A 20521-nucleotide genomic window follows, 5' to 3' on the forward strand; every position below is an offset into this window, starting at 1 on the left:
GTGGATGTGTGTGTGTGTGTGTGTGTGTGTGTGTGTGTGATGGCCGAGCGCTGACCTTTCAGCACCACAATAAACCGACCGATCAATAGTGTTAACCTGAACTTGACATTTCACACATACTCGCACACCTGCACACACACACACATCCACACACACACACACACACACACACACACACACACACCTGCACCCATTTACACTCATATATATTTATACACACACATACTCACACACCTGCACACACACACACACACACACACTTACACACACACCTGCACCCATTTACACTCATATATATTTATACACACACATACTCACACACCTACACACACACACACACACACACACAGGCACACTCAAACACACACTCTTGATGGGGGTATGAAGGCAGTTCTGGGGGGTTTGAGGGGTGATGTAGAGTTTAGATCTTGATGGGGGTATGAAGGCAGTTCTGGGGGGTTTGAGGGGTGATGTAGAGTTTAGATCTTGATGGGGGTATGAAGGCAGTTCTTGGGGGTTTGGGGGGTGATGTAGAGTTTAGATCTTGATGGGGGTATGAAGGCAGTTCTGGGGGGTTTGAGGGGTGATGTAGAGTTTAGATCTTGATGGGGGTATGAAGGCAGTTCTGGGGGGTTTGAGGGGTGATGTAGAGTTTAGATCTTGATGGGGGTATGAAGGCAGTTCTTGGGGGTTTGGGGGGTGATGTAGAGTTTAGATCTTGATGGGGTATGAAGGCAGTTTGGGGGGGTGGTGTAGAGTTTAGATCTTGATGGGGTATGAAGGCAGTTCTGGGGGGTTTGGGGGGTGATGTAGAGTTTAGATCTTGATGGGGGTTTGAAGGCTGAAATCTTTGATGCTGTTTGATAGGAAATAAATGTTGTTTTTCATGTTATGTTGGACAGTTTGGAAGTTTTTGGGATTCAAAGACGAGTTCTGGACTTCTGAGCTGTTTTGGGGTTGTTTGGGGTTGTTTGGGGTTGTTGGTTTGACCCGGATCGACGCCTCGGTGCGTAATGTAAGAAATGAAACGTGTTTATAAATATTTGATTGGGACGATCGCGGTCGTTTTTCCGTCTGATTTTGACGCTGCGTTTTTTTCTAATTGAAGCTGCACCGTTTCTGCTGTGGTCGCAGTTCTGTCTGCCGCCCGGGGTCGTCTCCGGAATGACGGATGTTTGTCAGGATTCGTGACGGGAGCGGCGCTGACTGTAATATCAACCCCCCCCTTTGAAGTAACCAGATTTGTTTGATGTGGATGATGCAAGATAATATCAGAGACTCTCGGAGACGAGGGGAGGAAATGCAATTTTGCAAATTGTGCTCGGCGATGTGCATTGATTTTCATAACTCGCATTCAAATAGAACGAATGATCATGAAGGTTCATGATGCTCACGCGCGCACACGCGCACACACACGCGCACACACACACACACACGTCCCATTCCAAAGCCGTGTACGGTAATATGGACTGATGGCACCTCGATCACAGCTGTAAAAGTCCCTACTTGTCTGGGGTTATTTCTCAGAAGATTTTGGAGTGTGCCTCTGGGATTTTGTACCTATTTGAAATGCCTGATCTAAACCAAGTGTTCCAATTCATCCCAGTAGTGATCAGTGTGGTTGAGGTCAGATTTGTGCAGGTCACTGAACTCATCAAACCAAACCATGTCTTCATAGTAATTGCAAACATAAGGGCCTTCCCTAAACTGTTTCCACAAACTTAAAACCATGTGATTTATTTTATATTGTTGATGATAAACACCTGATGTCTTAGCGGATGTCTTAATACTTCTGATCGTTCAGTGTACGTGGACTCCCGGTGCTTTTAGGTTTTTAAACTTTGGATGCGCTGGTGCTTCCAATTTTGTGGCAACAGTTTGGGGAAGATCAGCTTGAGAAAAGTAGAATGAGAGAAACTGAGGAAGAGAGAGCTTGAGAAATGAAGGGAGATTGAGAAAGATTAAGTGAAAGAGCAATTGAGAGAAAGTGAGAGGATGAGAAAAAAGGGCGAGCTTGAAAAAAGAAAAGAAAAAGATAAAGAGATTGAGAGAGAGAGCTTGAAAAAGAGAGTGAGAAAGAGAGAGCTTTAAAAAAGCAGGATGATTGAGAGGAGCGAGAGAGAAGGTTTGAGAAAAGAAGAGAAATCGAGAGCGATAGATTGAGAGAGCTTGAGAAAAGAGAAAATTGAGAAAGTGAAATAGTGAGAGAGTGAGAAAAGAAGATTAAGAGAGAGAGACAGAGTTCAAGAAAAGAAGAGAAATCGAGAGCGACTGAGTGAGAGAGCGTGAGAGAAGAAGATTGAGAGAGAGAAAGATTGAAAGTGAGAGAGCGAGAGCGTGTGAGAGAGAGTAGAAATATGATCGTGATCATATCGAGTCTATTAGGCGCCTAATTCCTTTGCATTATCTTTATTTCAAATCTATTTCACACTTCTGAATCTGATAACGTGATACACCAGAGACCCGCGTGTGTGTGTGTGAGTGTGTGTGTGAGTGTGTGTGTGAGTGTGTGTGAGTGTGTGTGTGTGTGAGTGTGTGTGTGAGTGTGTGTGTGTGTGTGAGTGTGTGTGTGTGTGTGAGTGTGTGTGAGTGTGTGTGTGTGTGTGAGTGTGTGTGAGTGAGTGTGTGAGTGTGTGTGTGAGTGAGTGTGTGTGTGTGAGTGAGTGTGTGTGTGTGTGAGTGTGTGTGAGTGAGTGTGTGAGTGTGTGTGTGAGTGAGTGTGTGTGAGTGTGTGTGTGTTAGAGGTCAGACTGAGGTTTTTAAAATGTTCCCGGGTCGTTCATTAGTGAGTCCGGGGCTCCAGGTCGAAGCTGCACTATTAAAACCTTCTCTCTCTCTCTCTCTCTCTCTCTCTCTCTCTCTCTCTCTCTCTCTCTCTCAATTCAATTCAATTTGCTTTATTGACATGACAAATTTACATATTTGTATTGTCAAAGCTTACATTAGTATATATAAATATTTGAAAAAAAGAACAAGTATATACATAGGAAAAAAATGGTAATAAAATATTCTCTCTCTCGTCTCTCTCTCGCCTCTCTCTCACCTTTCTCTCGTCTCTCTTCACTTCCTCCTCCGGGACCGAAGCGAATTCATTTGAAACAGAATTACGCGCGTCTGCGCTCGACGCTAACGCACCGGCACTCGCGGCGCTCTGGAGTTTACGAATGGGAAACCGCCGGGCGTCTGACGCTAACGCAATCACTGTTCCATCATGAATGGATCGGGAGCGATAGATCGGCATCAGAGATCGTTCATCTCCAGAGGGAAAGCAGAATGGGAGAGGAGCGACCTCGCCCGATTAGGATCAAACATCAGAACATGATTAGAGATGTTTATTTAAAACAGAGAGAGTGTGTGTGAGTGTGTGTGAGGTTAGGAGTGTGTGTGTGAGTGTGTGAGGTTAGGAGTGTGTGTGTGAGTGTGTGTGAGTGTGTGTGAGGTTAGGAGTGTGTGTGAGTGTGTGAGTGTGTGTGAGGTTAGGAGTGTGTGTGAGTGTGTGTGAGGTTAGGAGTGTGTGTGTGTGTGTGTGAGTGTGAGGTTAGGAGTGTGTGTGTGAGTGTGTGTGTGTGTGTGTGAGGTTAGGTGTGTGTGTGTGTGTGTGAGGTTAGGAGTGTGTGAGTGTGTATGTGTGTGTGAGTGTGTGTGTGTGTGTGTGAGGTTAGGTGTGTGTGTGTGTGTGTGAGGTTAGGAGTGTGTGAGTGTGTGTGTGTGTGTGTGTGTGTGTGTGTGTGTGAGGTTAGGAGTGTGTGTGTGTGTGTGAGTGTGAGGTTAGGAGTGTGTGTGTGTGTGTGTGTGAGTGTGTGTGTGTGTGTGTGAGGTTAGGTGTGTGTGTGTGTGTGTGTGTGTGTGAGGTTAGGAGTGTGTGAGTGTGTATGTGTGTGTGAGTGTGTGTGTGTGTGTGTGAGGTTAGGTGTGTGTGTGTGTGTGTGTGTGTGTGAGGTTAGGAGTGTGTGAGTGTGTGTGTGTGTGTGTGTGTGTGTGTGTGTGTGTGTGTGAGGTTAGGAGTGTGTGTGTGTGAGGTTAGGAGTGTGTGTGTGTGTGTGTGAGTGTGAGGTTAGGAGTGTGTGAGTGTGTGTGTGTGAGGTTAGGTGTGTGTGTGTGTGTGTGTGTGAGGTTAGGAGTGTGTGAGTGTGTATGTGTGTGTGTGTGTGTGTGTGTGTGTGTGTGTGAGGTTAGGTGTGTGTGTGTGTGTGTGTGAGGTTAGGAGTGTGTGTGTGTGTGTGTGTGTGTGTGTGAGGTTAGGAGTGTTGATGGGCGTGTTTGTGTTGCTCTGTGAATTTCCACTTTGATTACAGAGTAAATAAAAACAACACAAATACGATCCTGTGGTCAGTTAACATAAATCAATAAATCAATAAATAAATCAATAAATAAACTGAGTGAAATAAGTCTGTATTTAACCTAAATGTGTGTATTTATAAAGTTTTTAACATTATTATTATTATTGTTAATAATGTATTGGTAATGTATTATTATTATTGACAATTATCATCATCATCATCAGTATTAGTGTGTGTGTTCACCTTTTGTTTTAAAACATGACTTGAACTTAAGTGACTTAATTTAAATAATTTCAAAGTCATTTTTAAAATTTTAAATATAAAATTAAAAGATAAAAATAAAAACAGAAAAATAAAGAAATAAAACAAATTCTACAGTCGGGAAAAAACAATAAAATTGATATAAAGAAATAATAAATTGTGATAGTAGGAAAATTAAAAAAAATACCATGCAGCCTCATCTGCTCAGATCTGGGACCAATAGTCAGTATAGAGTCACTGCCCATGGTGCTGGTATAGTGGTATAGAGTCACTGTCCATGGTGCTGGTATAGTGGTATAGAGTCACTGTCCATGGTGCTGGTATAGTGGTATAGAGTCACTGTCCATGGTGCTGGTATAGTGGTATAGAGTCACTGTCCATGGTGCTGGTATAGTGGTATAGAGTCACTGTTCATGGTGCTGGTATAGTGGTATAGAGTCACTGTCCATGGTGCTGGTATAGTGGTATAGAGTCACTGTCCATGGTGCTGGTATAGTGGTATAGAGTCACTGTCCATGGTGCTGGTATAGTGGTATAGAGTCACTGTCCATGGTGCTGGTATAGTGGTATAGAGTCACTGTCCATGGTGCTGGTATAGTGGTATTGAGTCACTGTCCATGGTGCTGGTATAGTGGTATTGAGTCACTGTCCATGGTGCTGGTATAGAATCACTGTTTGTAGTGCTGACCACATTATTGTCCATGGTGCTGGTATAAAGTCGCTGTTTGTAGTGCTGACCACTTCATTGTCCATGGTGCTGACCACAACGCTGTCAATTGCTTAAATAGCGTTATTGCCCATGGAGTCTCTGTGTGTATCTATCCACTTCTCATGGTGCTGATACATGCATTGTCCATAGTTCTAACCACAACACTGTTCATGGTGCACGCATCATCTATGGTGTGGTTCTAGTAACTGTCCATGGAGCTGACCACAACACTGTCAATAGTTCAGATAGAGTCACTTCTCATGGTGCTGATACATGCATTGTCCATAGTGCTGACCACAACACTATCCATGGTGCTGATATAGTCACAGTCCGTGGTACTTCTTGGCCCACTCACCATGGTGCCGATACATGTATTGTATATGGTTTTGTTGAAGTTACTGTCTACCTTCAATGGGGCTGAGAATGGACCACTGTCTGTAGTGCTGACCACAATACTGTCCATACTGGTTAGTCTACTCTCAAAGTGGCTGATAGAGTCACATGAATGCGGGACTGACCTTGCAGTCTTTGGTCCTCCACTGTTGGGATTGATGGTGCAGATGGAGTCTTAGTTTCTCGTCACTGAATTGTCTACATACTTCTGGCTGTACAGAAAGGTTCATGCGCTATTTCTATAACCGTACGGGTGAGACGTGACACTCGCCGGTGTGTTTTTCTCTCTTTAAGGTTCCTGTCCTACAGAATTTATTTTTGTTCTCCGTGTCTGTGCAGATCTTCCGTCCAGTCCTGTGGGACGTTTCTCCTTCCGTCCTCTTCCTCCTCCTCCTCCTCCTCCTCACGCCTGTGTGTGTTCTCCATCAGCCAGCAATGCAGAGCTCAGCCAGAGGAACACGCTGCCCAGCAGAACCCACCAGAACGACACCAAACCGGGTCAGGACAAAACACACAACACGTGGGCGCTCAACAGCAACATCCCGCTGGAGACCAGGTGTGTGGAACCGCACACACACACACACACACACACACACACACACACCACTCACACACACAACACACACCAAACACACACATTACACACACCAAACACAAAACACACAACACGTGGGCGCTCAACAGCAACATACCGCTGGAGACCAGGTGTGTGGAACCGCACACACACACACTAAACACACACACACCACTCACACACACAACACACACACACACACACACACAACACACATTACACACACCAAACACACAACACGTGGGCTCTCAACAACAACATCCCACTGAAGACCAGGTGTGTGGAACCGTAAACACACACTCACACAGAGAACACACACAACACAGTACACACCCTAAACACACATTAAACACACACACACACACTCACACACTCAGAGTAAAAATTGAGTGTCCCAATGAGTCAGGTTCATAAATTTACCATATAAATGTTACAGCGCTGATGCTCTGCTTTACACACACAGATTATATACGGACGTGAGAGTGTGAAAGAAATGAGAAAGTAAAGCAGAAGAGAGAGAGAATGAGAGAGGAAGAATGAGAGAGAATGAGAGAGAGAGAGAATACGAGAGAGACGGAGGAAGGAAAGATTGAAAATCCTCTCCTGAGTCGAACAGAGAAATGAAGGAATAAATAAAAGATGAAAGCAGGAAATCTGTTAGTTGGAAGGAAATGAAGCCGCACACTTTAGGATACACACACACACACACACACACACACACACAAACAATGCGTGAGGGGATAGGTGTGTGTGTGTGTGTGTTAAGTAGGTTCTCCATCTTCTTTGTACACTGTGGTTTCAGACAGAATGTGATGTGATGTGTGTGTGTGTGTGTGTGTGTGTGTGTGTGTGTGTGAGATGAAACTGAGATCTGAGATAATCACAGATCCACAAATCACATCACAGCAGAGACTGAAGAGCAGGAAGCATGTGTTGTGTTTTGAACTGGTGCTGGTCATGGTGGCTCTTGCTGGTCACCATCTAGCAGGTGTTGTGTTTTGATCACGGTCCTGTTGTTGTAAAGTGGTCACTATTAAATATTCTTTGTTTAATGAGCAGCAGATCAGGTTTTTTGGACACAGGAGCCGGTCTTTAACCAGCAACCGGATAATACGGCTCAACACCTCAGAAACTAGATGGTCAGGAGGTCAAGGAGTGTCCCAAAAATAAATAAATCAGAAAGCAGAGACTGTTAAATTATATTGTCCAGATATTTACTGAAAAACACAACAAAAGAACAAATAGCGTCCTGTTTTTAAGCTCAAAGTCACCGTCAGAGTCGTGGAGGGGAACGTAAGGCGAACTTCTCCGGGTTTTATTGCTCCGTACGTCTGAAGTCCCTCAGAACCTCGTCTCCTAACACTCCCTAAAACAACCATACGTGTTTGGAGACGAGGTTCTCATGGAGCCCGGAGAAGTTCGACCTGCGTTCCCCTCCACGACTCCACCGGTGACTTTGAGCGTCCGCGTGTTTGCTGACACCTCGAGCTCCTAAATGAACTTTCTCAATTAAAAGTTGATCAATGAGGGGAACAAACTGACCCCCCCCTCCCCCCCCCCCCTCCCCCCCGTGTGCCCCCTCCGAATCTCATCAGCATGTTTCATCAGCTTCATCCAATACGGCACGTCGGGACATTTTCTCGTCACTGTCGCTCATAATCAGGAGAAAATTTCCCCCGTCAGCACAAACCCGCCCCGGTCGATACGGGCGCCTGTTTTTCTGCTCGCTGCTCATCGATCACCGGGGCGTCGCTTTCGGGCGCAACTTTTGCTCTTCGGCGTGGACCTTCGGGGGGGACGAGCGCCTTTTAAACAGCCTTCAATTCGAAGGTTAAGTAAAGCAGATTCAACCTCCAGAAATCTAAATATATATATATATACAGTGTATCACAAAAGTGAGTACACCCCTCACATTTCTGCAAATATTTCATTATATCTTTTCATGGGACAACACTATAGACATGAAACTTGGATATAACTTAGAGTAGTCAGTGTACAGCTTGTATAGCAGTGTAGATTTACTGTCTTCTGAAAATAACTCAACACACAGCCATTAATGTCTAAATAGCTGCAACATAAGTGAGTACACCCCACAGTGAACATGTCCAAATTGTGCCCAAATGTGTCGTTGTCCCTCCCTGGTGTCATGTGTCAAGGTCCCAGGTGTAAATGGGGAGCAGGGCTGTTAAATTTGGTGTTTTGGGTACAATTCTCTCATACTGGCCACTGGATATTCAACATGGCACCTCATGGCAAAGAACTCTCTGAGGATGTGAAAAATAAAATTGTTGCTCTCCACAAAGATGGCCTGGGCTATAAGAACACCCTGAACACCCTGAAACTGAGCTACAGCATGGTGGCCAAGGTCATACAGCGGTTTTCCAGGACAGGTTCCACTCGGAACAGGCTTCGCCAGGGTCGACCAAAGAAGTTGAGTCCACGTGTTCGGCGTCATATCCAGAGGTTGGCTTTAAAAAATAGACACATGAGTGCTGCCAGCATTGCTGCAGAGGTTGAAGACGTGGGAGGTCAGCCTGTCAGTGCTCAGACCATACGCCGCACACTGCATCAACTCGGTCTGCATGGTCGTCATCCCAGAAGGAAGCTGACGCACAAGAAAGCCCGCAAACAGTTTGCTGAAGACAAGCAGTCCAAGATCATGGATTACTGGAATGCCCTGTGGTCTGACGAGACCAAGATAAACTTGTTTGGCTCAGATGGTGTCCAGCATGTGTGGCGGCGCCCTGGTGAGAAGTACCAAGACAACTGTATCTTGCCTACAGTCAAGCATGGTGGTAGTAGCATCATGGTCTTGGGCTGCATGAGTGTTGCTGGCACTGGGGAGCTGCAGTTCATTGAGGCAAACATGAATTCCAACATGTACTGTGACATTCTGAAACAGAGCATGATCCCCTCCCTTCGAAAACTCCCTTTTCCAACAGGATAACGACCCCAAACACAACCTCCAAGATCACAACTGCCTTGCTGAGGAAGCTGAAGGTAAAGGTGATGGACTAAACCCAATTGAGCACCTGTGGCGCATCCTCAAGTGGAAGGTGGAGGAGTTCAAGGTGTCTAACATCCACCAGCTCCGTGATGTCATCATGGAGGAGTGGAAGAGGATTCCAGTAGCAACCTGTGCAGCTCTGGTGAATTCCATGCCCAGGAGGGTTAAGGCAGTGCTGGATAATAATGGTGGTCACACAAAATATTGACACTTTGGGCACAATTTGGACATGTTCACTGTGGGGTGTACTCACTTATGTTGCAGCTATTTAGACATTAATGGCTGTGTGTTGAGTTATTTTCAGAAGACAGTAAATCTACACTGCTATACAAGTTGTACACTGACTACTCTAAGTTATATCCAAGTTTCATGTCTATAGTGTTGTCCCATGAAAAGATATAATGAAATATTTGCAGAAATGTGAGGGGTGTACTCACTTTTGTGATACACTGTATATATATGGCTCAACACCTCAGAAACTAGATGGTCAGGGGGTGAAGGCGTCCCAATTATTAAATAAATAAATCAGAGACGGTTAAGCTTGGAGCATCGTGTTTGGAGACGAGGTTCTCAGGGACTCTGGACGTCCGGAGCAGCGAATCCCGGAGATAAATCTGACATTATTATTATTATAGATTATTTATTTGTCCGTGTCATAAATGCTTGTCATTGAGTCCAGCTGGTCACTTCTCTGTGCCCGTATGTATAAAATCCCACACACGTCACGCTTGTTATCGCCGCTCACTGCTGTCCGATTTTGATGAACATGCTATGAAACGTTTGTTTTTCATTAGCGGAGGAGCCGTGTGTTTTATTTATTTCATTTGCTGCTTCACTAACGGAACGTTTCCTCATTTTATTTATTTCTTTATTTATTTAACGTTCATTTGAAACGCGGCTGGTCAGATTAGCAGCTCGCTGGCGGTCTGATGGTCGGATCTCGGCGTTCGTCGCTCGCGTGTCTTTATTGTTATTATAAATAGAAGCGAATCGGGCATGGCGGTCACGGCGGGTGAAAACTGAGTCAGAAGAGCGAAGCTGGAAAAAATAACGAGTGTCTAAAATTAATCTCCGCTTCGCCGGTTTCATCCTGACGCTTTAATGAGGTTCGGCGGCCGTTTGTGATTTTCTTAGAATGATTAAAATGGATGAAGATGGAAACTAAGCGAGTTAAACGAAGCCACACGATCAAACCAAAAGTATTGGGACGCCCCTCGTTATTGCTGAAGGAACTTCTGTACGCTGGCCTCTCCGGAGTCCTGACCTCAACCACACTGACCTTCATTTGGATGAATCGGAATGCTGAACGTGAACCAGGACTTCATCATTAAGTCCGAACCAAACGACTTGCTGCTTTTGCTCGGTGCACTTGAGTTCCAATCTCAGCAGTGCTATCGACCTGGCCGGGCGTCCGACAGGCACTGTGTGTCGTCTCTGAGGGTGGGAGGGTCCACAGGGGTTCCTGTCATTGCGTATGCAAAAATGTGACCTTCTCTGCCTGGTCAAGGTCGTGGAGGACGATCTGCAGACGGCATAGCAGTTCACCACTGGTAGGTGAAAAGAAGTGGCTCAGCCAGCCTGGGATTGGTGCAAGCGGCAGAGGGATTCATTCGTTCATTGTGTGTTTTACCACCGATGTATCCTGGTCAGGGTTGCGGTGGGTCGGGACAGGTCGCCAGTCCATCACAGAACACACACACACACACACAGACACACACACTTTAGTTAGCCTGACTGCATGTCTGCATGTCTGAACTTGTGGGAGGAAACTGGAGCACCCGGAGGAAACTCCACATAAAAAAAGGACCCGGACCGCTCCACCCGGGGTTCGAACCCAGAACCTTCCCTCTACCCGCTGTGAACACCCACCGAACCAAACGCACCCACGTCTCCGGTGATGTTTGTTCAGTGAGCAGCTTGTTTGTGTATCAGAAGGATGTTTGTTTGTGTACCAGAGTTCAGGACGTGCTGGTGTTTTTACGGCTCTTTAATTATCCAGCAGGTCGTCGGATAAGATCAGAATTAATAATTAATATGGGACGGCGAGAGGCGAGAGCGCGCCCGCCCGTCCTGACCCGCTGTAATTACACGGCGTGATCCTGCCCCCGGGAAAAGCCCACTTACATTTAATTAACGACTTCATTAATCCTCCCGATATTATCTGCAGTGAGACGAAGCTCCGGCGCTTAATGTGTGTAATTAAACGCGGCGCTAAAACACCTAATTACAGCAGAGATCTGTTTTAGGAACTTTTTAAATCATTATTATTATTTTTATTATCGACCGGATCAGATCAGATCAGAATCATCGTTCACATCCAAAACTTTCCGATAAAATAATAATAAAAACTTATATATCCTGGTCAGGGTCACTGTTGGTCCGGCGTCTCTGGAATCACTGGACACGGTGTAGGAACACACCCCGGACAAGACGCTGATCCATCCCGGGGCCTCGACCCCCCTGAATATTTGTGTATAGATGCCTGACCGGCCGATAGCACCTCTAAGGATTCCTGAGTCCTGGGGTAGTGAGCTAATAATTATTCAATTGAATTGTAATTAAATTGTATAAAAATGCCACATAATTACGTTTTGTTATAAATATAATCTAATATTTAATAAATATTAAATTAAATTAAATTGACATTATATAATTACACAAGTTTTGTTATAGATATAATGTTTAATTAATAGTAAATAAAATAAAATAAAATAAAAATAAAATTAATAACCTAAGTTTGAATATAAATATAAAGTTATGCTTATTAAATAATAAATATACTTAAAATAAATTACAATAAAATTCATTACATAATTACATAGATTTGTTATGAATATAAACTCATTTTTAATAAATGTTAAATTAAAATTAAATTAAAATTGCATTATATAATTACATATTTTTTTTATAAATATAAAGTAATGTTTATTAAATATTAAATTAAATTTAAATAGCATAACATAATAACACAAGTTTTGTCATATAAACTAATATTTAAACTAAATATAATAAATTAAATGAATATCAAAAATAAAGTGCTGTAGGCTGAATAGAGAATAAAGTGCTGTAGGTTAAATCGGCCTGGTTTAACGTCTCTCCGTCCTCTCTGTCTGTAGGCACTTCCTGTTCAAGCACGGCTCCGGTTCGTCGACGCTGTTCAACGCCACCAATCAGAACTACCCGCTGACGTCCAGCACGGTGTACTCCCCGCCCCCGCGCCCGTTACCCAGGAGCCCCATATCACGCCCGCTCTTCTTCTTCAGTAAACCGTATCGCTGCTGCAACTGGAAGTGCACGGCACTGAGCGCGGGGGCGCTGACCGTCGCCCTCGCCCTGCTCCTCACCTACGTCATCGGTGAGTACAGAGTGTGTGTGTGTGTGCGTGTGTGTGTGTGTGTGTGTGTGTGTGTGTGTTTATTACACTTTTCACTTCATACCACCTGAGAGAGAGACAGAGAGACACACTGGGCGAACGAGAGCAAGAGAGTGAGAGAAGCCCAACAGTAGTGCCCGACCTCAGGTCTCCAAATCTGGTGGAGGTTCTCAGAGAAGCCGCTGAGCTCTGATATGAACACTTTGGAGTTCCATCAGGGGTTCCTGAGGTACAGACAGTGTTCCTCCTGGGTCTTCAGCGTGCCCTGTAGGTACCAGGGTTTTGGGGACGCTTGGAACCTTCTGGTCGGCGGGTTCCTCTGTGAGTGTGGAGGTTCTGGGTTGGAACAGTTTGGTGTAGATGCTTCGTTCTTGAGTTTTTGGGCTCCTGAGTAAGCACAAAGTATTTGAGCCTTTAGAGTTATCTGGCCAAAAGTATTTGGACGCTTGACCATGAGCTTGCTGGATGTCTCTGACGTCTGTGAGATCTTTTCAGCTAGAACAGCAGCCGCACTACTGAGAAGCTTCTCGCAAGACTTAGACTTTAAGTATATCTGTGGGAATTTGTGTCCATTCAGAGCATTCAATAGATGACAGCGCTTGTATGGCTGGGCGCTGACTGATCAGTCGGGGTTCCGGTTCATCCCAGAGCTGTCGAGTGGTGCTGAGCTCAGGGCTCTGTGCAGAACACCGGAGCTTTTCTTCATAGAGCTCGCTCATGCTGGAACAGGAGAGGTCCTTCCCTAAACTGTTGCTGCACATTTAGAAGCATGTGATTCCTCTATATGATTGATTTCTTACTCTTGTTATTAACAGTTGTGGTTGAAACTTATGATTTTAATAACAAGACGAGGAAACAGTTTGAGAGTTTGGTGCTGAAATATTTTGGCGTGTTCGGTACGAATGGACTCGATTGGCCGTCACGTAACCATGTGACCCGAGACGCCGCCCATCAGCCTCCAAACTCTGCGTGGAGAGAAGCGAAGGGTTTTCGCTTTATTTGTTTTCACTTCGTTCAGCAAGAAAACTGAGCAGATAAATCACGGGTTTCATTTTCCAGCCGCGTCGTTTTCTCTCGCGCTCTTCCTCTTCTCGTTCGCCCACTCTCACACTCTCTCTGTCTCTCTCTCTCTGTCTCTCTCTCTCTGTGTCTGTCTCTCTCTCTCTCTCTCTCTCTCAGTATTAACTGAACTCACGCTGTGAAAAACTCCATTACAGAGATGAATATTTATGAACAATGGATGAGAGAAAGAGCGAGAGGAAAGAGTAAATATTCCCTCAGGCTGTTCTGAGGTTAATGGTGTTAAACTTTTGTTGAGCCAAGTCACCGCGCGCGTGTGTGCGTGTGTGTGTTCTCGTGTCTTTCCATCGACTCGACTCTGATTGGTCGTCGGCTCATATTTCCTTCGCTTCTCTGTGAATTGCGCTCGGTTAGAGGTGCGGGGGAATTAAAGTTGGGAGAGAGCGTACTTAATAACGTGCAGGGTCGAGGGTCGCGCGCTACACGCCGCTAATAAGGCCCGCACGGCGAACGCTAATGTTGGATAGACCGGATTGTAACAGGAACGCTGCTAATGAGTGTCGGAGAGGTCAGGAACACGAGTGCACTCGCAGAGAAGGTTCGAGAGTCGAGGTGAAACAACCACGTCTGTTAAATAACCAGCGGCAAACAAAGCCGGCGCCGACTCGACTGAGAGGAGAACGCTCACGGTCCCAGACTCGCCCTCAATCTAGGGTTAGGGGTTCCGCTCAGGGTTCCTTTGAGATGACACAGAGGTAAGAGAAACCAGGTTAGAGACAGACAGAATGGGGGCGTGAGAGCGTCAGGCGGAGGGTTAAACGCTTTTTAAGGTGGACTGTGTTAATCTCAGTAACTGGGTGTGATGCTCACATGTGTGGGACACCTTAAGGTACCCCCCTCTTCATCACTAGGTACACCGTATGGATAAAAAAGTTTCGGGATTCCCCTTCCACAACAGTTACTAAGAGGTGTAATAAATTACTGGCTTTGCAGCAACAGTTTAGGGAAGGACCTTTCTGTTCCAGCATGGGCAAGCTCTACAAAGACATGAAGACTGTCCTCAGTCCCTCTAAACAGCTCTAAACAGGACGAATCGGAACATCAATGGAGAACCAGCGTCCAGCCGAACAAACGCTGTTTTGTGAAAGCTTGGAATGGGCACAAATTCCCACACACAGACACACGTCAAGGCTTCTGAGACAAATACACACAAACACTTATACATACAGATACACACACACATCTATTCACACATTTATATACACACACACACACACACACACACACACATATATGCACTTACACACACTTATATACACATTTATACATACAGATACACACACACATCTATACACACACACTTACGTTCACACAACTGAAATGAATTGCTTACAAGCAGCAACAGTTTAGGGAAGGACCTAAAGACATGTAGCCTGCACAGAGCCCTGACCTTAGCCCCACTCAACAGCTCTGGGATGAATCGGAACACTGACTGATCAATCAGCGCCCAGGCATATAAATTCTGTCATTTTTGGCTGCTCTGACGGGGCACAAATTCCCACACACAGACACACGCTAAGCCTTCTCAGAAGAGCAAGGTTGGTCAGCTTTAATACTGAAACAGAACACCCCCGAAGCTGTCGGTCAGGCGTCCGGATACTTTTGGAGAAGCGCCGCACTGGCTGAGGAGTTTAATAAAGATTTAAAAGATTTAAATGTGAATAAAGCAGCGAAATCGAGCCGCGTATGAAAAACGGAAAAAACATCAAATTAAACGGACGCCCGGATTCATCGGGATAAAGCTCAGCCGAGTCCAGATCAAAGAGGATCGACGGAATGATAAAAACCTTTCATCTTTTTAATATAGCGATATTTACAGCTCTATTAGAGGCAGGAGAGTTACGGCTGTACGGGCGAGAGACACTCGGTTATTATGAGAGAGAGAGAGACGGGGGATTAGAGAGGACGATGTAGATTCAGTACAGAAACCAATATCCTTATTTGCTCAATTTTATTACATTCTGAAGTACTGACGGCTAGACACACACACACACACACACACACACACACTCACACACACACGTTCCAATATCCAACTTTCATTAGGAAGAGAGAACAGAAGCAAAACGCACGAGTTCCGACGATGCGAAGATGAAAGGAGAATCAGAGCCGAGGCTAATAACACTGCAATATTGATTAGCATTATCGCACACACACACACACACACACACACACACACACACACACACTCACAGTAAAGTGTTTTTTCATTTCATAAAAATCTGCTGCTCTCGGGTCTCATTTCTCCGTCTTATGATAAACACTTCGTCCTGATCAGGGTTGTGGTGGAACCAGTGCCATCACACACACAAACACACACACACACACACACTCACACACACACTCACTCACACACACACACACTCACACACACACACACAAACACACTCACACACACACACACACACACACACTCACACACACACACACACACACTCACAAACACACTCACTCACACACACACACACTCACACACACACACACACTCACACACACACACACACACACACTCACACACACACACACACACACACACCGGGGGGGCAGATTAGAGGTTAGAACCCAGAGCTTTGGAGTCGTTAAACTAACAGCATTATAAAGAATAGATCCAGATTCATGCATGCACAAAACATGAATACAGGTGTGTGTGTGTGTATATAAGTGTGTGTGTGTGTGTGTGTATATATGTGTGTGTATATGTGTGTGTGCGTGTGTGTGTGTGTGTTTTTGTATGAAAGATGTTTGAATAACAAAACGTGTGAGATTGAAGGTTGAAATCAAGTGACACACACACTCACGTACACACACACATCTATACAAACATATATGAACACACACTCACATATATACACACATACACTTATACACACACTTACACACACAGTTATGCCTACATACACACTTATACACACATTTATATATACACACACGTTCACATATATAGGCACGTATACACACACACACTTACACACTTATACACACACATCTATACACATACTTATACACACTTCTATACACACACATACACATCATATATATACTACATATACAGTGTATCACAAAAGTGAGTACACCCCTCACATTTCTGCAAATATTTTATTATATCTTTTCATGGGACAACACTATAGAAATAAAACTTGGATATAACTTAGAGTAGTCAGTGTACAACTTGTATAGCAGTGTAGATTTACTGTCTTCTGAAAATAACTCAACACACAGCTATTAATGTCTAAATGGCTGGCAACATAAGTGAGTACACCCCACAGTGAACATGTCCAAATTGTGCCCAAAGTGTCAATATTTTGTGTGACCACCATTATTATCCAGCACTGCCTTAACCCTCCTGGGCATGGAATTCACCAGAGCTGCACAGGTTGCTACTGGAATCCTCTTCCACTCCTCCATGATGACATCACGGAGCTGGTGGATGTTAGACACCTTGAACTCCTCCACCTTCCACTTGAGGATGCGCCACAGGTGCTCAATTGGGTTTAGTCCATCACCTTTACCTTCAGCTTCCTCAGCAAGGCAGTTGTCATCTTGGAGGTTGTGTTTGGGGTCGTTATCCTGTTGGAAAACTGCCATGAGGCCCAGTTTTCGGAGGGAGGGGATCATGCTCTGTTTCAGAATGTCACAGTACATGTTGGAATTCATGTTTCCCTCAATGAACTGCAGCTCCCCAGTGCCAGCAACACTCATGCAGCCCAAGACCATGATGCTACCACCACCATGCTTGACTGTAGGCAAGATACAGTTGTCTTGGTACTTCTCACCAGGGCGCCGCCACACATGCTGGACACCATCTGAGCCAAACAAGTTTATCTTGGTCTCGTCAGACCACAGGGCATTCCCGTAATCCATGTTCTTGGACTGCTTGTCTTCAGCAAACTGTTTGCTGGCTTTCTTGTGCGTCAGCTTCCTTCTGGGATGACGACCATGCAGACCGAGTCGATGCAGTGTGCGGCGTATGGTCTGAGAACTGACAGGCTGACCTCCCACGTCTTCAACCTCTGCAGCAATGCTGGCAGCACTCATGTGTCTATTTTTTAAAGCCAACCTCTGGATATGACGCCGAACACGTGGACTCAACTTCTTTGGTCGACCCTGGCGAAGCCTGTTCCGAGTGGAACCTGTCCTGGAAAACCACTGTATGACCTTGGCCACCATGCTGTAGCTCAGTTTCAGGGTGTTAGCAATCTTCTTATAGCCCAGGCCATCTTTGTGGAGAGCAACAATTCTATTTCTCACATCCTCAGAGAGTTCTTTGCCATGAGGTGCCATGTTGAATATCCAGTGGCCAGTATGAGAGAATTGTACCCAAAACACCAAATTTAACAGCCCTGCTCCCCATTTACACCTGGGACTTTGACACATGCCACCAGGGAGGGACAACGACACATTTGGGCACAATTTGGACATGTTCACTGTGGGGTGTACTCACTTATGTTGCCAGCTATTTAGACATTAATGGCTGTGTGTTGAGTTATTTTCAGAAGACAGTAAATCTACACTGCTATACAAGTTGTACACTGACTACTCTAAGTTATATCCAAGTTTCATGTCTATAGTGTTGTCCCATGAAAAGATATAATGAAATATTTGCAGAAATGTGAGGGGTGTACTCACTTTTGTGATACACTGTATACACACACTCATACGCAATTATGCACACACAAACTTATACACAAACACTTACACACACCCATCTATACACATATATATATACTACATATACACACACACACACACACACACACGCACACACACACACACACACACGCACACACACTCCTCTGTGTTTTTATTGCTCTGGTTTCTGGTTTTATTGCCGCTGATGAAACGTAAACAAAACAGGAGCAGAATTTAATCTGATAGAGAAAAATGTAGCAGCACCGACTATCATCTAAATATCACTTTTTAATAACAGCTTAGTCTTCCAGGTGTGTGTGTGTGTGTGTGTGTGTGTGTGTGATTTACACAGCTGAAGTTATGAGTTTACACACACCGGTGAGAAATCTGCAAGTGTTCCTGTTTTTTATGTAACTGAATTATTAAAACATTTGTGGTTTATTGTTTGTTTTACCACTGCTCTCTCTCCTGGTCAGGGTCACGGTGGGTCCTGTTCCCTGGGCAAAATCTTCTGAATTTGGGTTTATAAACACATTGTGGGTTTAAAGTCTACACAAAACATGTAACTGTAACGTAGCGGCTGATGAATGAATTTAACAGTGAGCCACGTTGAGTCGTGTCCTTCTAATTTTTGTGCCCCCCCTCACCCCTCTCTCTCTAACCCCTCTCACCCCTGCCCCCCTCCCCCGTGCCCGCAGTAGTGCACTTGCTCGGCCTGCCCTGGTCTCTGCGGAAGTTGGAGCTGTTTGAAAACGGACTGAGTAAAGGAGAAGCAGCGCCGGAGGGAACCGACTTCAACATCGACCTGCCGGGATTCAACAGCAGCCAGAGAGGTGTGTGTGTGTGTGTGTGTGTGTGTGTGTGAATGAGTGTGTGTGAGTGAATGAGTGTGTGTGTGTGTGAGTGTGTGTGTGTGTGTGTGTATTCTCTGACATGATAACGATATTAAAGGTAATTAAAGTGCATTCTCACACGTGCCAGTCAGTTAAATCCGACCGGGAGTGTGTGTGTGTGTGAGAGAGTGTGTGTTTGTGTGTGTGTATGTGTGTGTGTGTGTGTGTGTGAGAGAGAGTGTGTGTTTGTGTGTGTGTATGTGTGTGTGAGTGCGTATGAGTGTGTGTGTGGCCTAATTACAAAAGTTTGATTGGCGTTTAATTAATGACATATCCAAACATCACTTCCTTAATCCCTGGCAGATGAATCTGTCTCACACACACACACTCCTTGTGTTTGTAAGCTGATGTGTGTGTGTGTGTGTGTGTGTGTGTGTGTGTGTGTGTGTGTGTGTGTGTGTAAATCTGTTGTTGCTCTGTTTTCTCGCCCTGTAAGTTAAAGTTTATAGATGTTTATACTGATGTGTTGATATAGATAATAAATCAATATCAGGTAGTGTGATGAAGCCACAAACCAGTAAATACAAACAAACCCTAATAAAATATTACTAAATATTAATAATAATAATATATAATAATAATAATAATAAACGTCATATTTATAATAATATTGATAATATTAACTACAGTTATAATAATGTTACTAACAAAATACAAAATAAAATATAATAAATGTAAATAATAATAAAATATTACATAATGAAATAATAATATTAATTATATTTATAAAATTATAATAACATTATAATATTATAAAAATATCAAAATATAATAATAAAAGAAGTAACAATAATAATAATAATAATAATAATAATAAACAATAATAATAATAATGGTACTTAAATATTGAATAAAATATAATACATGTAAATAATAATAAAATATTAAATAAAATGAAATAATATAATATAATAATATAAGTTCTTAAAATTATTATAACATTTTAACATTATAAAGGTATTAAAATATTATGACAATAAAAAATAACAACAATAATGGTATTAATAAAATATTGAATAAAATAAAATATTAAAATATAATAAAAATAAATAAAATATAATTAATGTAAATCATAATATCATATATATTAATATATTAATAATAATTAATAATATTGCTAATAATAAAATATAAAACATTTAAATAATAATAAAATATTTTATCAAATAAAATATAAAAAATGTAATTAATAACAATAATAATAATAATAATAAACTTGTTTTATTGGATAATTTTTATAAATATAATAATAACAATAGTACTTATTAAATATTAAATGAAATATTATAATTGCAGATAATAATAGAACATTACATACATTA

The 20521-nt window shown here is 43.5% G+C and overlaps 1 protein-coding gene across 1 annotated transcript in view; it reads left to right on the plus strand.

Annotated features, from left to right (window-relative positions):
• Nucleotides 1-20521, plus strand: part of tenm1 (teneurin transmembrane protein 1) — a 92030-nt gene that overhangs the window by 38008 nt on the left and 33501 nt on the right. Inside the window, exons 4-6 of the mRNA XM_062989027.1 lie at nucleotides 5983-6199; nucleotides 12341-12579; nucleotides 19005-19139. Of these exons, the coding sequence (XP_062845097.1) occupies nucleotides 5983-6199; nucleotides 12341-12579; nucleotides 19005-19139 (591 nt within the window). The remainder of the gene's footprint in view (nucleotides 1-5982; nucleotides 6200-12340; nucleotides 12580-19004; nucleotides 19140-20521) is intronic.

The sequence above is a fragment of the Trichomycterus rosablanca genome, chromosome 26, assembly GCF_030014385.1.
Source record: "Trichomycterus rosablanca isolate fTriRos1 chromosome 26, fTriRos1.hap1, whole genome shotgun sequence".
Lineage (NCBI taxonomy): Eukaryota > Metazoa > Chordata > Actinopteri > Siluriformes > Trichomycteridae > Trichomycterus > Trichomycterus rosablanca.